This window comes from Rhincodon typus, chromosome 3 (assembly GCF_021869965.1).
Source record: "Rhincodon typus isolate 14 chromosome 3, sRhiTyp1.1, whole genome shotgun sequence".
In the NCBI taxonomy this organism is placed as follows: domain Eukaryota; kingdom Metazoa; phylum Chordata; class Chondrichthyes; order Orectolobiformes; family Rhincodontidae; genus Rhincodon; species Rhincodon typus.
Window position 1 is genome coordinate 55,250,540 of NC_063334.1, and position 18,231 is coordinate 55,268,770.

Consider the following 18,231-nt stretch of genomic DNA (forward strand, 5'->3'; position numbering starts at 1 on the left):
TTCAAGTACAATTCTTGCATGGATAATTTTCTCCAATTTAAATTTTACAATAATTAGAAAGATATTGTACATCAAACTTACCATAAAATCCAGGATCTGTAATTGGTTCATTGCCTAAATTTCAAAAAGTACATAATTAGGTACAAATATATTGGAAACACAGATTTCAATATTTAGCTCATCGAAGTTCAGAAATGTAAAGCAAAGGAGAAATAAGGGACCATTTTCTTCTTCAGCTCTATGTCACCATTGCACTACTCTGAGAATTATGAGGGCTTCCCAGTAAGGCCTAAATGAGACCTCAAAAGTAGTAGGCATTGATATTGTGATGTGGCAGGAGAAGTCTAACTCACTCTCTTGAGGAACCACATGTTGATCACCTTATTGCAAGGGAACTCTTGAAAACCTCGACTCTGGTCATCCTAGGAATCTCTGTCAACCTGGAGAGGGTCCTGAGTGCAGCTAACACTGGTAAAAGATTATTTTGGAAACTACTAACAAAATGATTTGAGGTACTTTTTAGTTCTCTAGCTTCTGATGTCTATCAGCTGGAAGGCTATTTCTTTCTTTATTTTGTAATAGGTGCATATAAAGACAGAGTAGGGACCTGTGTCCATCTTGGCAACGTAAAAGACTCATAGGAAAAAAAAACACGAATAGTTTCGTTCTCACTGATGTGCATTGCAAATGTTGGATGCCTAATGTGCCTTCCATTCAGTGGCAAAATATTCCAACACCCATTGTACAATGGAATATTCCTGACTCTCTCTGGCACAGTTTAATTGAAGTCCTTTCAGTGCCATACAGTTGAGATTTTCTAATAAGTCACTTCTGAGAAACAAAATCAGTTGTTTTCTGAAAATATATCCTGTATCTACCATTTTTTGTCTAATAACTGGTTACCTCTCAAAAAAATCCTTAATTATTAAACATGATATACTAAAATTAAGAATGTTAATGCATCTGATATTAAACTAAATTGTCTGAGGTGCTCTTCAAAACAAAATGTCAGCTACTTCCTAATCATACAGCACAATTTGAATATTTAAAGGGGTGAAAGATTTTAGTCAAAGCCTCTGCTATCTCCTCTGGCTTCTTTCAATAGTCTAGAGTGTACAGCAATAATTGATTTTAATTCCAAACTCTTTTCAATACTCATCGCTGACAAATGTTTTGGAGCTTCTGTTTTGGTGCACCTCCGGTCTACCTGCATTATCATTTGTAAAAAATCATTGCAAAATATTTAATATCTATCTCCCGTTTACTTTCATCCTCAATGATTAGACTTTATGGCCAGGATTTTCCCATTTTTGACTGAATGTGGGATGAACGTGTTCAGTGGCATCCAACATGCCACCCTCTCTGGTGAGATAGCTCTGAGAATCATGCACATAGCAGCTCATTTAGACAACGTACAGGCAAGTTTTGTGCCTTTTCAAGTGTCTTGACACTGAAGTGTTAGATCGTCAGAAGCTGCTGGTCCATAAGATTGACTTATCAGCTTCTGGATCCTGAGGACCAATGGTCGAGGCTAACTCCAGGGGGTCCCTAGCAGCAAGAAAGTTAATCCTTTAGTTCTTCTTGCAGAGGTGGTGTTGCAGGGAGAGGAAGTTCGGCAGATTCAGAGGCCAGGACTGTGGTGACTTTCAGAGATCAATTGTCCCCAAATGCCTCCTGATTGGTGTATGCAGGTTGCCCTAGTTACTCAGTTGAGAAATAAGCTGTTTTACTCACTAGTCACAAAAGCAGGTAATCTGAAAGATGGCACAGTGAGGCCCTTAGATGAACATTAATTGACTATTTAAGGATCTTATTTACAAGTCAAGCAAGTGGCCCATGTACTTTCTCAACCAGCTTTTAATCACAGTGGTGCCCAGAGGGGGTGAGTTTCTATCAAGGACCAACCTGCATAATTATTGCCCTTCTCACCATCCCTCTAGCTACCTCCAGGGAACCAAAATGCCACTTATTATTTTTTTCTATAGAGGCTCTATTCTCTTTTTAGATAATCTTTTGCTAACACGTTGAAATATGTAACCTATTATGTAATCCAGTAGCCTTCTTACATGTCACCTTTTAGACCTTCTAACCCCCCTTTTATCCGTCATTTTAATAAAAATTAAACATACAACTTTATTCAAAATTATTTTTAGTGTTATTCACTTCAATTTTATAAGTCACTTCCCTTTCAAGATTAATTTTATTTTTAAATCTGTTTTTTGTCTAATTAACTCTGTTCTTTGAATTCCTTTTGGCTTCATGGAATATAATAAATATGCAATATGGATTCAAAGAGATCTCACAGCTGATCTATCAACTTGTTCTCCACCTATACAGGCCAATTAATTTGGATAATTAATCCTTCTCATCTGACGGCACTTCACCCTTTTACTATTCCAGCAGCTAATTTATAAATCATTGTTCTCCTCCTTTCTTAGACTGAATCTAACTCCCATATCAGTTATTTAGCCCATATCATTATCTAGAATTATTTTACCATATGTTTTCTTGTTTGATCAGAGGCAAACTGGTGCAGGAAGCAGTCCAGATAAATTCTAAAAAATATTCCCGACATTGACTGCTTGCATTTCAGTTCAGTTAGAACTGGCCTGTTGCCCTTGCAAATTTTGTTGCCTCTTCTAGTTTGTCTTCCCTATTTGATGCCCTGCAATTGACATTAACAGTTTTACCATCTCTTATCCTGTTTCTTAGTCTTATCATTTGGATTCTACCTTAACATAAGATCCAACAGAATCCTTCCTTATCATTGTTACCTACATTTTCTCCCTTATCATTTCTGAAAACCTTATTACCAGAAGTCCTATCCAATGTAGCCCATACTACATTCTGTTGATCTATAGATATTACTGCTTCATTGAAAAGTGGAAAGTTAATAATAATTATCATAAAAAGGTGGAAAAAAAAAAGAAATGTGTAAAAATCCAGAAAACCATGAACCTGTGCGTAATTCAAAATCAAGTCAATACCTGGATTTGTTTCAAATAGCAACCTCACTCAGAATTGGCTTCCTGGAAATGTTTAAACAGTTCAAGAGCCAAAACTCCAAACTTGAGATGGACTTATCACTTACAATTACTTTCTTTCTTTGTATGATATGAGTTGAGTCATGTGTTGCATCACTTCGTACTATCTTTTTATCAGCTGTGAAATCAATATTACATGTTTGAAAGAGTTATCCAATGTTTTTAAATCATTAGGTCATTCTCCAAGCAAGAACATTAGTGATTTGCAGATACGACTATGAAACAAAGAGTTTACTATGGAGAGATGGTTTATCAATTTCAGATTGATGTAATATAAGTACAACTTCAAGGAAGTCACTACAGTTACATATGGAACTGGAAATTACATTACTGGGGACCTTGAAACTGAGAAGTGAAGATACTCATGTGACTGACAGGTTATCGGCTTGAAAACCACAAGGTGAACATGTAAATTTAAGAAAGGAGTAACAGGATTGTATGCAATGTTAAAGTAATTTGCTGCCAGGGTTGCTGGAGAAGAAAAAAATAATGATATAAAACTTAATACAGCATACTGATAAATTGAAACAGAATAAAGGACAAAAAGAAAAATCAAATTTATTTTTCAACAGAGCGCTAAAAGTTTTGGGGAAAAGGATTTGGAAAAGAAAGTTAGTTAAATATGAATTCGCTGATGGGAAGAACAAAATATTGTTAATATTGTTTCAGTTGTTCTTATATTCCTTGTCCAGTAGTTAAGGAATGTAGGCTAGTAATGCTACATCCATGTACCAGGGATTTGCCTCATGTGTATGTCAACCTAGGTAACAATCTAACCCTCTGATGTCTGAATGGTGTCCAAAAGGTCACCATTTAAGCCTTTGCACTAATAAGGTATTATATATTGGTTTCATTCTATACTTAATTTGTGGAGAGAAGTGTTAAAGTTTGTTAAATAATGCTCTGTCTGCAAACAGTTCTAGCATATAGAATATTTATTCAAAGTACCACACTTTACAAAAGATGGAATGTTTAATTCTTGATGCCAATGCTGAATATGATTTGCACCCTGATACATTGACCAGAAAGCTGTTTGATGCCATTAGACAATGCTAATGTTACAGAAGCATTTAGTGGGGTGGGGACAAAATAAAACTTTAGTTTTGAGAAATCAATGGAATAGAGTGGAATATTAGGCAGGGTGTGTTACGAGCAGTAGAGGCAATGCCATCTGTTCTGCATCTCCGCCCAAGGCAAATTTCCCCTCTTTTTAAATTTTATGCACTAATCAAGGTAGCTTTACAATTTTACATAATTATTCATCTCTGTCTTCACAGATTCTGTGACTATGACTCATGAAAACTTTGGCCTCCTTACGATTCAAAAGCACAGTAAACATTTAGAAGATGACTCTCATACGAACCTCTCCTATGAACTTTACATCTCTAAAACCGAGACAGGTCTTGTGCTACTGTCATTTACACCCATTGGTTGGATATTGAGACCACTGGACATATCTAATTAACAAGTCTCTTCAAAACTGAATATAGACACATGGAACAATAACAATATAAAGCAACAATAGTAACAATAACATAAGAAAATACCTACCTGAACCAGGAGGATGGTGCATGAAATGAGCATATACTGTGCCCTTATCCTGTCCTAAATCGTTATAAATGTATAGAGTATAGTTCCCATTATTCAGATGGGTCGGATTGTCCAGCTGCAAGCAGCCATGTTGCTCACTGATATTTTCCTCATGAATTTGTGTCAGTATAAAATCCGTCTCATTCAGAGGATAATTATTGTGGTACCATTGAATTTTGGGTGGTGGGTTGCCTGTTACACTGAAAGGAATGCACCAGCGGTGGTCTGGAATAGCCTCACCCAACAATATTATTCTAGGAGGAACTGGAGAGAAACAAATAATGTTAGTTAAACCCAAAGTTACACAAAACATGTTGAAGGATATAGAGTTATCAAATATGTGTCAATGTAAAGTCTTGAGAATTAATTGACAAGAAACTCATGTCTATCCATTCATCCTACCACTGGAAGGGAAACTTCCAATCATTTTACCTTGCTACTTGGAACATCCTTTGTAAAATTTTTCACCTACCCCCATTCTCATTGTGTCTTTAAGGACAAGGGTCAAAATTGTTCTGCCCTAATCTGCTATTGGAGTGCACCAAAACTGGTACTGGTGAAAACAAAAAATGCTGACAATTACAGCAGGTCAGACAACATCCAAGGACAGAAAGCAAGTTTCGAGTTGAGATGACTTTTCATCAGAACAGTATTGGTGACCTGCTCTCTCAACACTGCCAAAGGTTTTCAGGACAGAGTAGTGTTAAATAACATTCAAAATGACCTTGCCGTGATCTTTGTTTCTTAGAGTCGACCAGAGGAAACAGAAAGGGAAAGTAGCTGTACATTAATCTGATGGAACTTTCAGCAAAGAACTTTACAAATGGCATTTTGATTGAGATTTGAAGCTGGACTGAGGACTCTATTTGCAGTGGCACATTTCTGCCATACAGACTATAGAGCAGTAGAATTCATATCTTACTTTTCTGTCAGGGCCTGCTCAAGACTAAATAAGAATTCATGAGCTATGTACAGGAAATAAGCGTATGGCCCATTGAGCCTGCTCTCTCATTAAAATGATCATAGCTTATTCTTTAACTGGTCTATTCTTTCCATAGGTGCTGTCCCACCTCTGAATGTTTCTCACTGTTTGCTATTGTTTCTTCTGAAGTCTCCTTATCCTGAGGAATCATTTCTATTAATGACCTCATTGAAGTGACATATAAGCACTTTATCTTTAAATTATTGGTATTCACAGAATTGTTTCACAATGGGCAGAATTTGGTGGAGTCTACTGGAGTGGGCAAGATGGTGAAGGATGCAAACAACTGCATGGGAAGAACTAAGTGTTTGGAAGGAAGAGTCAACATGAGAAAGTTGCCTATTGGTGCCAGGAAATCAATGAGGCCACTGTAATTTAATGCTGGTTGAGGAATTATGTGTTAATTTGTTGGGTATGCCAATGGAAACCAAAGGAGATCCTCATTCTCAAATATTCAGTGTCCAAACAAGGGACCCAGCAACAGGAAGGGGAGAAGTCCGCTGAAATATATCCCCTTGCCTTTGCTTCTGCCCCACTTCTGGTCTTCACTATTGATAGCATCCGTCCTATCTTCATCATACCCCATTTTCCATTCTTGGTGATCCAGCATCAATCCTTGATGAAGGTTCCAGTGTAATGCCACGGCTTTTGGTTGCATTGCTGGCACTGAAAAGTTTCTGCTCCAAGATAACATTGTTATGTTGTCCAGATAAGTGCCAGATTACCTGGACATTGCATCGACCTCCAAAAGAACAGCTATGATGTGTTCCTGCTTGTTCCGTAACAGTGGGCAACACACCCATCACCAACATATATTCTACCCAATCTTTTTATCAGCAGAGAGTAAAATTTGCAAGTTGCAGCTATTTAAATAATTCTAAACTGCATTATTTGAAAATTTGATATTTGGTTTATTCTTCACCCACATAAGATTCCATCAGCACCAGTCACGAACATGCTTGTTGTTGTAAAAGTATCAAAATATAAAATGAAGTAGAATAATATGCATACTTACAGAGAACTGTTAGATTGACAAAAGCCTTAGATTCTCCAACTATATTCTCTGCTGTACAGATAAGTTGCTGTCCATTGTTAACACGAGAAATATTGCTGAGCTTTAATATTATTGGTGGTCTAGAGGTTTCTGCTGACTATGAAGAGAAATACCATGATGTCACTCATTAGATTATTCAAAGGCTTTAAGCCCAAGAGTTTTCTATTCCAGTTAGTGTGCAGTGTTCCCAATACTAACAAATTCCCATGATAAAAGTGAGCGTCATGTTTAAAAAATGATTTTCCATTGACCTTAAGAAACAGGAAAAATGGACAGGCAGGACCAGTCATTGTCCAACCACGTGCCAACAGAAAAATGCCATAGCAAATGCCCTTATTTTTAGGAGAAAAGTAGTAAAATCAGACAGGAAAGAAATAAAAGATGGGAGCCCAACACAGCATAAGTGACTTGCTGAATAGCACATTTCCCAGGTCCCACATCCTTCCTCATTTTCTTATTCATAACAATAACATAAAATGGTGAGTGGTGGTAGAAACATTGGCTTCTGAGAGCATCATGATTATACCTGGTCAGTCGAGTAGGAAAGGTGATTTTGCCAGTCCACAGTGGGAATTGGATGGCCTAGAGCATTACATTGTATTGCAGCTTCTCCCCCTTCAATCACAGTAACATTTGTAATGTTTACAGAAGCTTTAGGCAATTCTGTAAAATAAAGAATGAGGAATTACCTGAAAATTATCATATGAGTAATTGCATCTACCTAAATGCCTTAGTATTCAAATAGGCAGTTAGAGATAGGCAATAAATGCTGGCCTCAGGGACATGCGGTACACTGGTAGTGACCCCGCCTTGAGATGACTGAAGAAGGAATAGTAAATGAAAATGGTCTGAAGATGTGAATTCAGCAAATTATTTAACCAGTTTTTCAGTTACTTAGTCGATGACAGTAGATTTATTGAAAAAGTAATGGACTGAAACTTTTGAATAAAAATTGACAATACGGGAAATACTCAACCAGTAATGCAAAATACCTGTGGGATAAAAAAAACCAACATTTCAGGTCAACAGAACTTTATTCCTTAACTTTCTCCACACTACTCACTCCTCATTAGCAAATACAGGATGAATCAAAGTGCCTTTGATTCGTTTGTGTTTGTCAATCGGATATTTGATTGTTCATTAAAGCAATTATTTCTTATTGAAACCAATTGCTCATTTCATGTAGATCCTTAAAAGTGTACCATCTTGATGTTTAACAGTTTTGATTTTCAGTTTTAAATATATCATACAATAAATGCATTCTATGCAAAGATTTAGATGGATATATAGGTAGCATATATCAAAAGAGCATCAAACACATGTGAGATCCATGATAGCTCTGTATCAACATGCTCGTCTTGGCAGCAGTTTTGAACTGTGTCTCCCTGACACTGTGTTGGAAAAAGAGTCCAACTATGCAAGGCATCAAATATTTCAGAATGCATATATGCTCAAAGGGGCAGGAATTGGACCTTGTTATCCATATCTGAGATGTCTAATTACAAGTAAGTCTAATTTGTTGCAAATTCTTCATACATTTTTGCATAGTCCCTTTAGCTGCGATATTTCTCTAATTTTCATCCATGTCACATTAGCTATTAATATTTTAATACCTTTGTTTCTTTGACTGTTCCTTCCTGAACAATTCTGACTTTTTATTTTACCCAAAATACTGCTCAGTTCTCAAGCCTTTCTACTTTTGAATTTATTCTTTTCCCTGAATCCTTCCATTGCCTTCTCCACTCCTTGTCACTTCCTTAATTTAAAATGAAATACTTACCCTAGTTATTTGATTTGTCAAGTCACTGATTCCAGCCCAATTTACATGGAGCCCACCCCAAATGAACAGCCTTTTCTTTCCCCAGTATTGAAACAAAACACCTGCTTACTCCATCAGTCCTTCAGACAGACTTTAACCTTCTATCTTATGGCAATTGGTTCATTCCTGAAGTAAAAATCAAGACTTTTTTTCAGGAGCTACGTTTTAATTTGCATCCAAACTCTTCAAAATCCTCCCACAGAATATCATTCCTAGTTCTGTCTATTTTGTTGGTTCTTACTTGGAGAATGACAACTGGATCCTTCCCCTTCCACTTTAAATTCATCTCCAGCTTTGGGAGATATCTTTAAACCAGGCATTGGGCAGGCACATAACCTTCTAAATTGCTGGTCATGTTGCAGTAAGAAGTATTTATTCCCCTGACTGTACTGTATCATATCAATATCACATTCCATTTCACTTCCCTCACATGAATGACCTCCTGCACCATTAGTCAATTTGCTCCCACATCCTGCAATCCTGCAAATTACCAGTTCTTCAGCCAGAGGAACGAATACAGATCTGAGATCAACAACAAGAAGGAACTGTTGTCAAAAAGTATCAGTCGAGATCATATTTGTGTAAACATCACAAGGTGTTATAAGCAGAAATCAGAGAGCCTTAATATCCTTGCAAAAATAAAATACATAAACGTATGAACCTGGCCTTGCAGAAGACCAGAGATTCATGAAAAGTCCTGCAATTATCCAAGAAATACACACTCAAGTAAAGAGAAGCGAAAGTGTAATAGGTCATCAACCTGAGAAACAAAGCAGAACAAGATCAAGGAAAGCTGTATAACTGCCTACAGACTAACCTTGTAATGTTTGAAACTTGATGGGAGACTTGATGAGTTAAGAGCATAAGTCTAAGAGATCATGATGTAATGATGAAATTAGATCATGTGATTAGAGAAAGCGTGATCTCCTGGAGGAGACACTCTAAGCTCATGTAGAACTCTAGCTGCATAAATATATGGTCTGTAAATTACAAAGTTCCTGTTGAAATGAACACAGACTGCAGCAGTCACTTGATAGACAATCAGGCTTCTAACATCTCATTAGGAAGGTGAAACATCGGTCACTTTCTGGAAAATTAACGTGGACTGCGCAGCGCTCTGAAATCTGTAAATGATCCCAAATGCCAAAATATTCTGCCCATAAAATCCAGCCCTAAGACTCTGTAGAAAAATGACAAAAACAAATGTGGATGCCATAGATTCATAGTTTTAACTGGCATCTCCAGCATACAGCTTAAATAAACAGCCTAAAATGGAATTTGGTGGAGTCATGTTGATTTTAGCATCACGGAATTTTTAATTTCTCTTGTCACAAAAAAAATTAAGGCATTGACTTCCTATATTGTCTCAATGAGTAATTGGTCATTTACAGTGTCTCCTCCAGGAGATCTCTCTCTCTCTCTCTCTCTCTCAAATCATATAACCTAACTTCATCATTACATCATGATCTCTTAGACTCATGCTCTTAACTCATTACTCTACATCTCCCATCGAGTCACTCGTTGTTAAATTTATTGTTTTTTACATTTTTAGTGTTAAGTTTAATTGAGAAAGAAGAATTCAACCTGGGGAAGTGTGAAGGTCTTATTGATATAGTACTAGATACCAGGAGTACTCTAATCTATCAGTTTGTGGCCCACGAATTGAACGTTCCATTGGCTAATGCTCATCTTCTTCTCTTCAGCAAAATAGGACCATAGAAACAGGAGTAGGCTATTCAGCCCCTCCAGCCTGTTCCACCATTCAATGAGATTATGGCATTCAATGAGATTATGTTGTCTACCTCCATATAGCTGCCTCTAATTATTCCTAACTCAAGAAAATGAGTTATTATGGCAATTTTGCAACTATACACTAACAAGCAAACTTCTTCATCAGCAACACCTCAGAAAACTGTAGGACATGTTCACATAATTTTCCTACATTTGTTGATGGTAATGTGAGTTTTTGCATCAGTGCTACTAATTTATTTTAAGACCAAAGTTGATCTTTTACTAACATAGGAACATAAGAAGTAGCAGAAGTAGGCCATTTGGCCCTTCAAGCCTGCTTCACCAATGAATAAGGTCACATGTGTCCAGATTGCAAGCGAAAACTTTTTTCTCTATCTGTCTCTCTGAGTGTTCTCATAATCTGAAGCTTTTGTAAGGAAAGATGTCTTGTTTGCTGCTACTGAAAAGTTCCTATGGCTCATGTTCATCCGAGCAACAGTGTCAGAAGGACCATGGGCAAATGTCACTTGCCAAGTCATCAAATATTCAGAGTCCTTAGTGGCCCATTTCTTCAAATCAGAAGATTGTTGGTGCTGAAGTATATACTAGAGTCACATGTTAAGACCATGAGAAAGTCCCAACACAGCTCACTCCACAGAGTTTGTCCGGGAACTCTGAATTAGACCAGGAAACTTTGAGTAATTCTGACTTACTTATCTTAATAGTTAACCAAGTAAAATTAGAGAAATTAAATTTGCTTTAACCTTTGGCTAACTATGAAACTGACCCCTACAATTCACCACTGACATCCCTGATTACTTCTACCAACATCCATCAAGAACCCAAAAACCTCAATACCAACTCTCCCACACCAACCCAACCTCCAACCTCCCTCCACCCAATCTCATGGCAATCCTCCAACTGGAAATACCTTACCTTGAGCCCTCACCCACTCACCTGCCACCCTACCCTGTGCCATCTGCCATCCTACCTCCGCATTCACTTGCCATCCTGTCCACCTGGCACCTATACCCCTTTCCAACTTGCCACACAATCCTCTCACCCACCTACCACCCTAAACATCACCATTTGCCATCATCCTACCTTCCCCTCACCCACTTAGTACTTTATTCTCCCTATCAACATGTCACCAACCGTCACCCACCTGGAACGTACTCCAATACATTTGGCACCTAGACCCGTTATCTACCTGTCACAATAACTTCTAGCACGTATCCTTGATTCTTCAACAACCTGGCACCTGCACCCCTCGCCTACATGTCACTCTACTCCATCATACATATACAACTAAACCCCCAACAACTTATCACCATCCCCCACTCCATGTGACACCCCACCCCTCACACACCTGGCAGTCCTGCACTCCAGCACCTGCCTGCCACCCTACCCTCACTTACTATACAATTTATCCTCTTTCAACAGTTGGCAGAGTGGCTTTGTCACCTTGAAACCCTAGAACATGACAGCTACTGCCATAAAAAAGGCCATGGGCAGTTGCTGCATGAATCGCTGGATTGCTTCAACTTGTGCCTCAGAAATTTGGCCAGAAATCCCCTGTAAAGATAAATGAGCAACTACCAGTGCAGATCAGAAAATTCAATCTAATGTCCCAGGGACCTAACACAGTGTTTGTGCTAGTATTTTGATGAGAATAGAACTTCGTATGAAGAACATTTCTTGTAGGGAGCACAAAATTGACCCGTGACTATATAGGATCCATCACAAGTGGCATGTATTTACTTTGTCATTTGATTTTTAGGCAAGATCATCAAATACAGGAAAAAAGACAGATGAATAAAGTTGTGGTTCAGATCAGCCATTATCCAATTCATTGATGGACCAAGCTCTAGAGGTTAAATGGCCTGTACAGTTTATTATTTTTCCCTGTAGTGAAATGTGTGGTCTCCCAGTGACAGTTGTCCTCAACCCATGGCAAATGTCAGGACCCATCTATTGAAAGTACATTAGGCAAGAAGCCAGGACTTAGCTCTCTGCTGCAATACATGTTGGCATTCTGATGTGCTGTATCAGTTCAGTGGTCCATTCTAAAGTTTGCAATTGATTTGATGCAGTAAATAAGTCATTCCAAAGCATCTGGCTTCTATCAGTAAACAGTTCACTGCTATATTATCTAAGGTTTCTTTATTAGATATCTCAATATTAGTTTACTGCAAATATTTTGATGATGTTCAAGCGAAGAAACGTAGCAAATGTTCTTAACAGTTGGTTCTGGTGGATGACTTTAAATTTAAATTGAGTCATAACTGTGTTTAAGATCTTATTTTAATTACCCCACGTGACAGAATCCAGATGGGGAGGCAGTTAAAATAACTGGTGTTTATTACCTACCAATTCCATTTCCTTCCTGCCGTGTTCCCATATTAACCAACTCTTTTTAGTAGGCAAGTGAGATGCCAGAATAACGGATGGGAATTCTGTTTAAAATATGCAGATTGACTGCAAAGATGTGGTCAGGCTATAATCAGCAACTGCAACCAGAGGCCTAATGGGGAGGTAGAGCCTGTGAGAAGCCGATTCGTGGCAGAGAAGCCCCTAAAGGTGACCTTAAGATTTAATTCTCAGATTTTCTTGAAGGCCAGGAGGGACAAGTGCCTACACAAGTAAGCCTGGGGCATCCCTGGATCAGAGCTACCCACTTCACTCAACAAACACAGCGAACCTCCCCAGTGCTGACATCTCAGAGGCCCTTGAACTCCAACTTCTTAGAACTAACTCCTAGTGCAGCCTTCTGCTGCATTCTCTCTGACAACTGCTGGGGAGTGTCTCACAAGTCCCACACTGTGGTCTCTAGCTGCTTGTTCATGACATCAAGCTAAAAATTGGGTGCCAGGCAGGGTGTGGGTTCAGGTAGCAGATTGGTAAGGAGGGCAGGGTGGCAGGTGAGTGGAGGGAAGATATTGTAGTGGTGTTTAGGAAGGATAGCGTACCAAGTCAGGTAGAAGACTGCAGTATTTTATTTAAAATGAACCTCTTCCATCAAGAGCAATGGAGTTTCCACAGCTCAACATTGCTGTGTTTCCCACATGCTCTAAGCTTTCTTCATTTGTAACCATTGGTACTTAACTTTTGTCTATATCCTACTGTGCTTTCATTAGGTGTCAATAAAACATAAGAAGTGACGGAATTAAATTCTGCCCTTGGAAGTGGGCGAGGAGAATGGAAGGTTGCTGCTGTAAGATTGGGAGGTGGCTGTCACTTACTCACATCTCCTCAATGAAATCAAGTAGGTCAAGAATAACATCACTGCCCAGAGGGCAACGGAGATCCCTAAGTGGCCCATTAATGGCCCAGCAAAGTTCGTCAGATTCCCAAAGGGTTGAGTGTAAGAAAGAGAACTCTCTTGATCTGCCACCATCTATGGCTCACTGAGGACCCGGCAGGAAGGTCTGTCCTCATTGTGAGACTCCCTCCTCACCACAACTACAGTCACCTCCCATTTTCTGACGCCTGTTTTAATCCCCTGACAAGCCCAGTAAACTTTCATTAATGCCAGGGCCTTTCCATTTTGCCTGTTGTGACCTGCAGTATCAGCAGTGACCATCTCTCTTGGTGATACTGGTGATTGAAGAGCTGCCAATCCTCTGATTGTCCAGTAGCTCTTGAATTGCGATGAATTGGGGTTGTCTATTTAAAGGGCAGGGACATTGGCAGCAAGCAATTAATCGCCTATAGATATCGAATTCTGTCAGGGCTTTTGAAAGTGACTGCAGTAGGGCTGTCTCCCACTTTCCAACCAGTGGACAGGGTCACTGTTACAGACATTAAATTCAAAAGAGGGGTGCATTCATAGTTTAACTTATTTCCCTTTCAACCATGTGTTTTTATTGCTGCGTTTGTTTACAACTATTCCAACTGGTCTCAACTAATTGCTACAGATCAAAGTAATTTATTTGCTTCAGCAGAAGTAATTCTGAGCAACCTAATGTTTTCTTAGGACTCTGTATCTAACAACACAGGGCTCTGTATCCAACAACAGTGAGCTCTATACCTCATAACATAGCGCTCTGTACCCAAGCCACAGGGCTCTAAACCTTCTAACATAGGGCACTGCATCCAAAAACATAGAGCTCTGTATCCAATATCATAAAGCCCTATATTCTAAACATTGGGCTCTTAACCTGATAATGTAGGACTCGTGTCCTATAGCAGTGGCTTTACTAAGTTTTCATAATGATCCCCTGTTATATTTTAAGATCAGAGCAGAGTTAATGTTCCATTTATTCTTCATTGCCATCATTTTTGAGTACTAACATTGATTATTAAATCATTAATATGGCATTAAAAATAAAAGGCAATTGCAGCATAAAGTTATTAAATATTCTGCAATCAATAAGGACAAAGTACTAGTGGCATTCACAAATTACAGACAGGGCAGGGAATCTGTACAAGATGCTAAAAGATCTCCAGATATTTCAGGCATATGTTTTCCCTGTTAAACCATTGATAATCCTTAATTTATTTAAAGTTTTTGAGAAGATTTGTAGTTCGGCTTGTGGATGACTTTGTAGACTTGCTCGCTGAGCCATTGTGTTTAATTGCAGATGTTTCGTCACCCTGCTAGTTAACATCATCATAGAGCCTTCGGTGAAGTGTTGGTGTTCTGTCCCGCTCATTATTTATATGCCTCGATTTGTTGGGGGGTTGGCTTCCGGTTTTGTTTTTCAATGGTTTGTATATTGGGTCCAGTTGAATATGTTTGTTGACTGAGTTCCGGTTGGAATGCCAGGCTTCCAGGAATTCCTTGGCATGTCTCTGTTTGGCTTGTGCTATTATGGATGTGTTGTCCCAGTCGAATTTGTGTCCTACTTCGTCCATGTGTACTGAGACCGGTGAGAACTGGTCGTGCCTCTTGGTGGATGGTTGGTGTTCGTGAATCCGTATTGTCAGGTTTCCTCCAGGCTGGCCTACGTAATATTTCTCACAGTCCTTGCATGGTATTTTGTATATTACATTAGTACTACTCAGACCCCTAGGTATTGGAGTAACCCACAAACCAACAATAACTTTGCCACGGCTACTGATGAACGTAAAGGATCTCATGCCCACAAACAATAAAACTAACGTAATATACAAAATACCATGCAAGGACTGTGAGAAACATTACGTAGGCCAAACTGGAAAAAAATTGACAATAAGGATACATGAACACCAACTAACTACCAAGAGACACGACCAATTCTCATTGGTCTCAATACACATGAACAAAGAAGGACACAAATTCAACTGGGTCAACACATCCATACAAGCACAAGCCAAACAGAGACGTGCCAGGGAGGCCTGGCATTCCAACCGGAACTCCCATCAGCAAACCTATTGAACTGGACCCAATATGCAAACCACTGAAAAACAGAACTGGAAGTGATGCCAACCACCCCAGCAAACCAAGGTACGTAAATAACAAATGGTACCGAACAGCAATGTTTCACCGGAGGCGCATTGACGATGTTACCTAGCAAGGTGATAAAACGTCCGCAATCAAACACACCAGCTCGGCGAGCAAGTCGACAACCTTAATTTATTCTTCCTTCTTCTATTCTTATGTTTTAGTTAACAGACCTTTAAGCGTCACCTGAAGGGAATAATTCATACACAATGCTTTTGGGAAAAATGATAGTACCACAGTCTGGGATCTTCATGTGTGATAGAGTTCTCCTCCAGTCATTCTCCCCTCGACATGTCAGGTTCTGAACTTCTAGAGTGGCCAGGTTGTTTTCTTGCCACAACTGGATCCATGCAATGCCACAAGAGCAGAGGAATGGGTTTTCTGTTAAGATCCTACAGGAAAGAAAATATTTTACATACACATTGAGGTCACCTAGTATTAAAGAATTATGTATATGCTTAGATTTTCTTTAGATAGTTTACAGGGTCTTCTCAGTTTTATATTAGACCAGGCAAATAATATAGATCATATTACTAAAACAGAAATTTTTGCAGAAACCCAGCAGGTCTGGAGAGAAAGCAGTGTTAATGTCTTGAATCCACTGACACTTTGAAATGTTAACACTGCTTTGTCTCCACAAAAGCTGCCAGACCCACTGAGTTTCTCCAGCAATTTCTGTATCTGGTTTATATTCTCAGCATCTGCAGTTGTTTGTGTTATTATAAACCAGGTTGCAAGATGTCCTGTGATTCTAATTCAGGTCTAAGGTAATAAATAGTAGACATATTACTCCATTTATGTCCTCCTAAATGATTATGTTTGGAATAAAGTTTAAAAGCAGAACGAGGGGAAACTCTAATTAAGTGACCAGTTTCTTCTCACTGAGTTGATTTCCACAGATGTGAAACAAAATGTGAGCAAAACTAGATGTACTTCTAAAAAGAAATAGAACACTGAAGTGCAACAATCAAGCTGGGAAGGCCAAGTTTAAATCCCAGCTATTAGTTATGCAGGCAGGGGCAGTACACAGGCCCCATTCATCTCCAGTCTAAACTGTGTGGTTGATGTTAATTTTTTGGCAGACAAGAGGAAGCAGAATTTTGGGTTGGCAAAAGGCTTCCCCACCAGGTCACCAAAAGAATGGTTACCAAAACTCAACTAAGGAGAGGGTACCAGGAGGCAATGGGTTTGGGGGACCCCAGGGCAAAGGATGCCTATGGTTTCTTGATGGATTCTCAAGGGATAATCCTGCACAGATGTGGGATTAAATTCAAGGACTCGATTGATGTCATTATCTGCATAACAAAAGAAACGCATTGCTATTTTACCCTGAGTATCTTACTTTACTGCTTAAAGTACCAGTTTGAGATTTTAACATGTGGGAAGTCAATGTGATTGATACAGGTATGTCACTTCTGCCTGTATTTGATTTTCATAAAGCAAGCAGAGTGAAAATTTCAGGTGTAGGTCTTGAAAATTCTAAGTACTGGTACTCAACCTGCAGGGTCATCCTTTAGACAAGATTCCTATCCTCAGCTACATCCCACTGTGAGCTCACATCTCCATTCTTGCATAAATCCCTAAGAGCCAGGCATCAATTACACTTGAAACACCCTTATTAAAAACACACTTTGATTTATTTCAGAGATAGTAGGAACTGCAGATGCTGGAGAATCCGAGACAACAAGGTGCAGGGCTGGATGAACACAGCAGGCGAAGCAGCATCATAGGAGCAGAGCTTGGCCCGCTGTGTTCATCCAGCCCTGCACCTTGATTTATTTCAGTACCTATTTTGTTACTTTTGCATGTGAGAAACATACTAAAAAAAACACTATTGATTAGTTGTGAAATTGCATAAACAGAAATTAAAATATTTGTTTCATTAGATTACAACCAGGTCTTAGAGAGGATTCCAACTGGCCAAAAGCCATTCTAAAAACCACAGTGGACGCCAAGTTAAATTCAACTCTGGAACCTTTCACAGCCCAAAATAAAAGCTGCTATTGGAATATCAGATAGGATCAGTAACAGCAAAAACAAAATGCTTAATACATTTAATAAGGGAAAAAATGTAGTAAATGCCATAATCTAATGACAGTAATGGACTCAACTATGGTTGCCTAGCCAATCAGAAGCAGTTCAAATGCTAATCTCTGCTTGATACGGAAACTAAGAAGATAAATGCTAAAGCCCACGAGGAATATATACATTCTCAGACATCATGAAGTGAACAGTATCTACAATGTAATCAAATAGAGGTAAAGTACATAAGGACGGGATAAAACCTCCAGGGTAAAAATAAGCAAATTGGGATAATACTTGAATGAGTGCTATAAATTACTTTGAAAGTATTTGTTCTCTTAAATTAGTATGGTTTTCGATTCTTTGCATGCATAAATTTGTAAAATGTTATGTATAGCTAAGTGTTCATTGGAATTATGTTAATGTTACATCATAAATAGAGATGTTACTGTGATCAATGTAACAAAATGATTGAAGAGTAGCATTGAAAGTGCATTTAATCAAATGTATTTCCTTTTATTTTCACATTTATAACACAATGTTGTACTATCAAAATAAAAAGCC

General features: G+C 38.6%; 1 protein-coding gene across 1 annotated transcript in view; it reads right to left on the reverse strand.

Moving 5' to 3' along the window:
• Positions 1-18,231, reverse strand: part of ntrk2a (neurotrophic tyrosine kinase, receptor, type 2a) — a 227,657-nt gene that overhangs the window by 176,468 nt on the left and 32,958 nt on the right. Inside the window, exons 5-9 of the mRNA XM_048595207.1 lie at positions 15,880-16,037; positions 7,197-7,333; positions 6,632-6,767; positions 4,596-4,898; positions 82-114 (exon numbers count right to left, since the gene is read on the reverse strand). Of these exons, the coding sequence (XP_048451164.1) occupies positions 82-114; positions 4,596-4,898; positions 6,632-6,767; positions 7,197-7,333; positions 15,880-16,037 (767 nt within the window). The remainder of the gene's footprint in view (positions 1-81; positions 115-4,595; positions 4,899-6,631; positions 6,768-7,196; positions 7,334-15,879; positions 16,038-18,231) is intronic.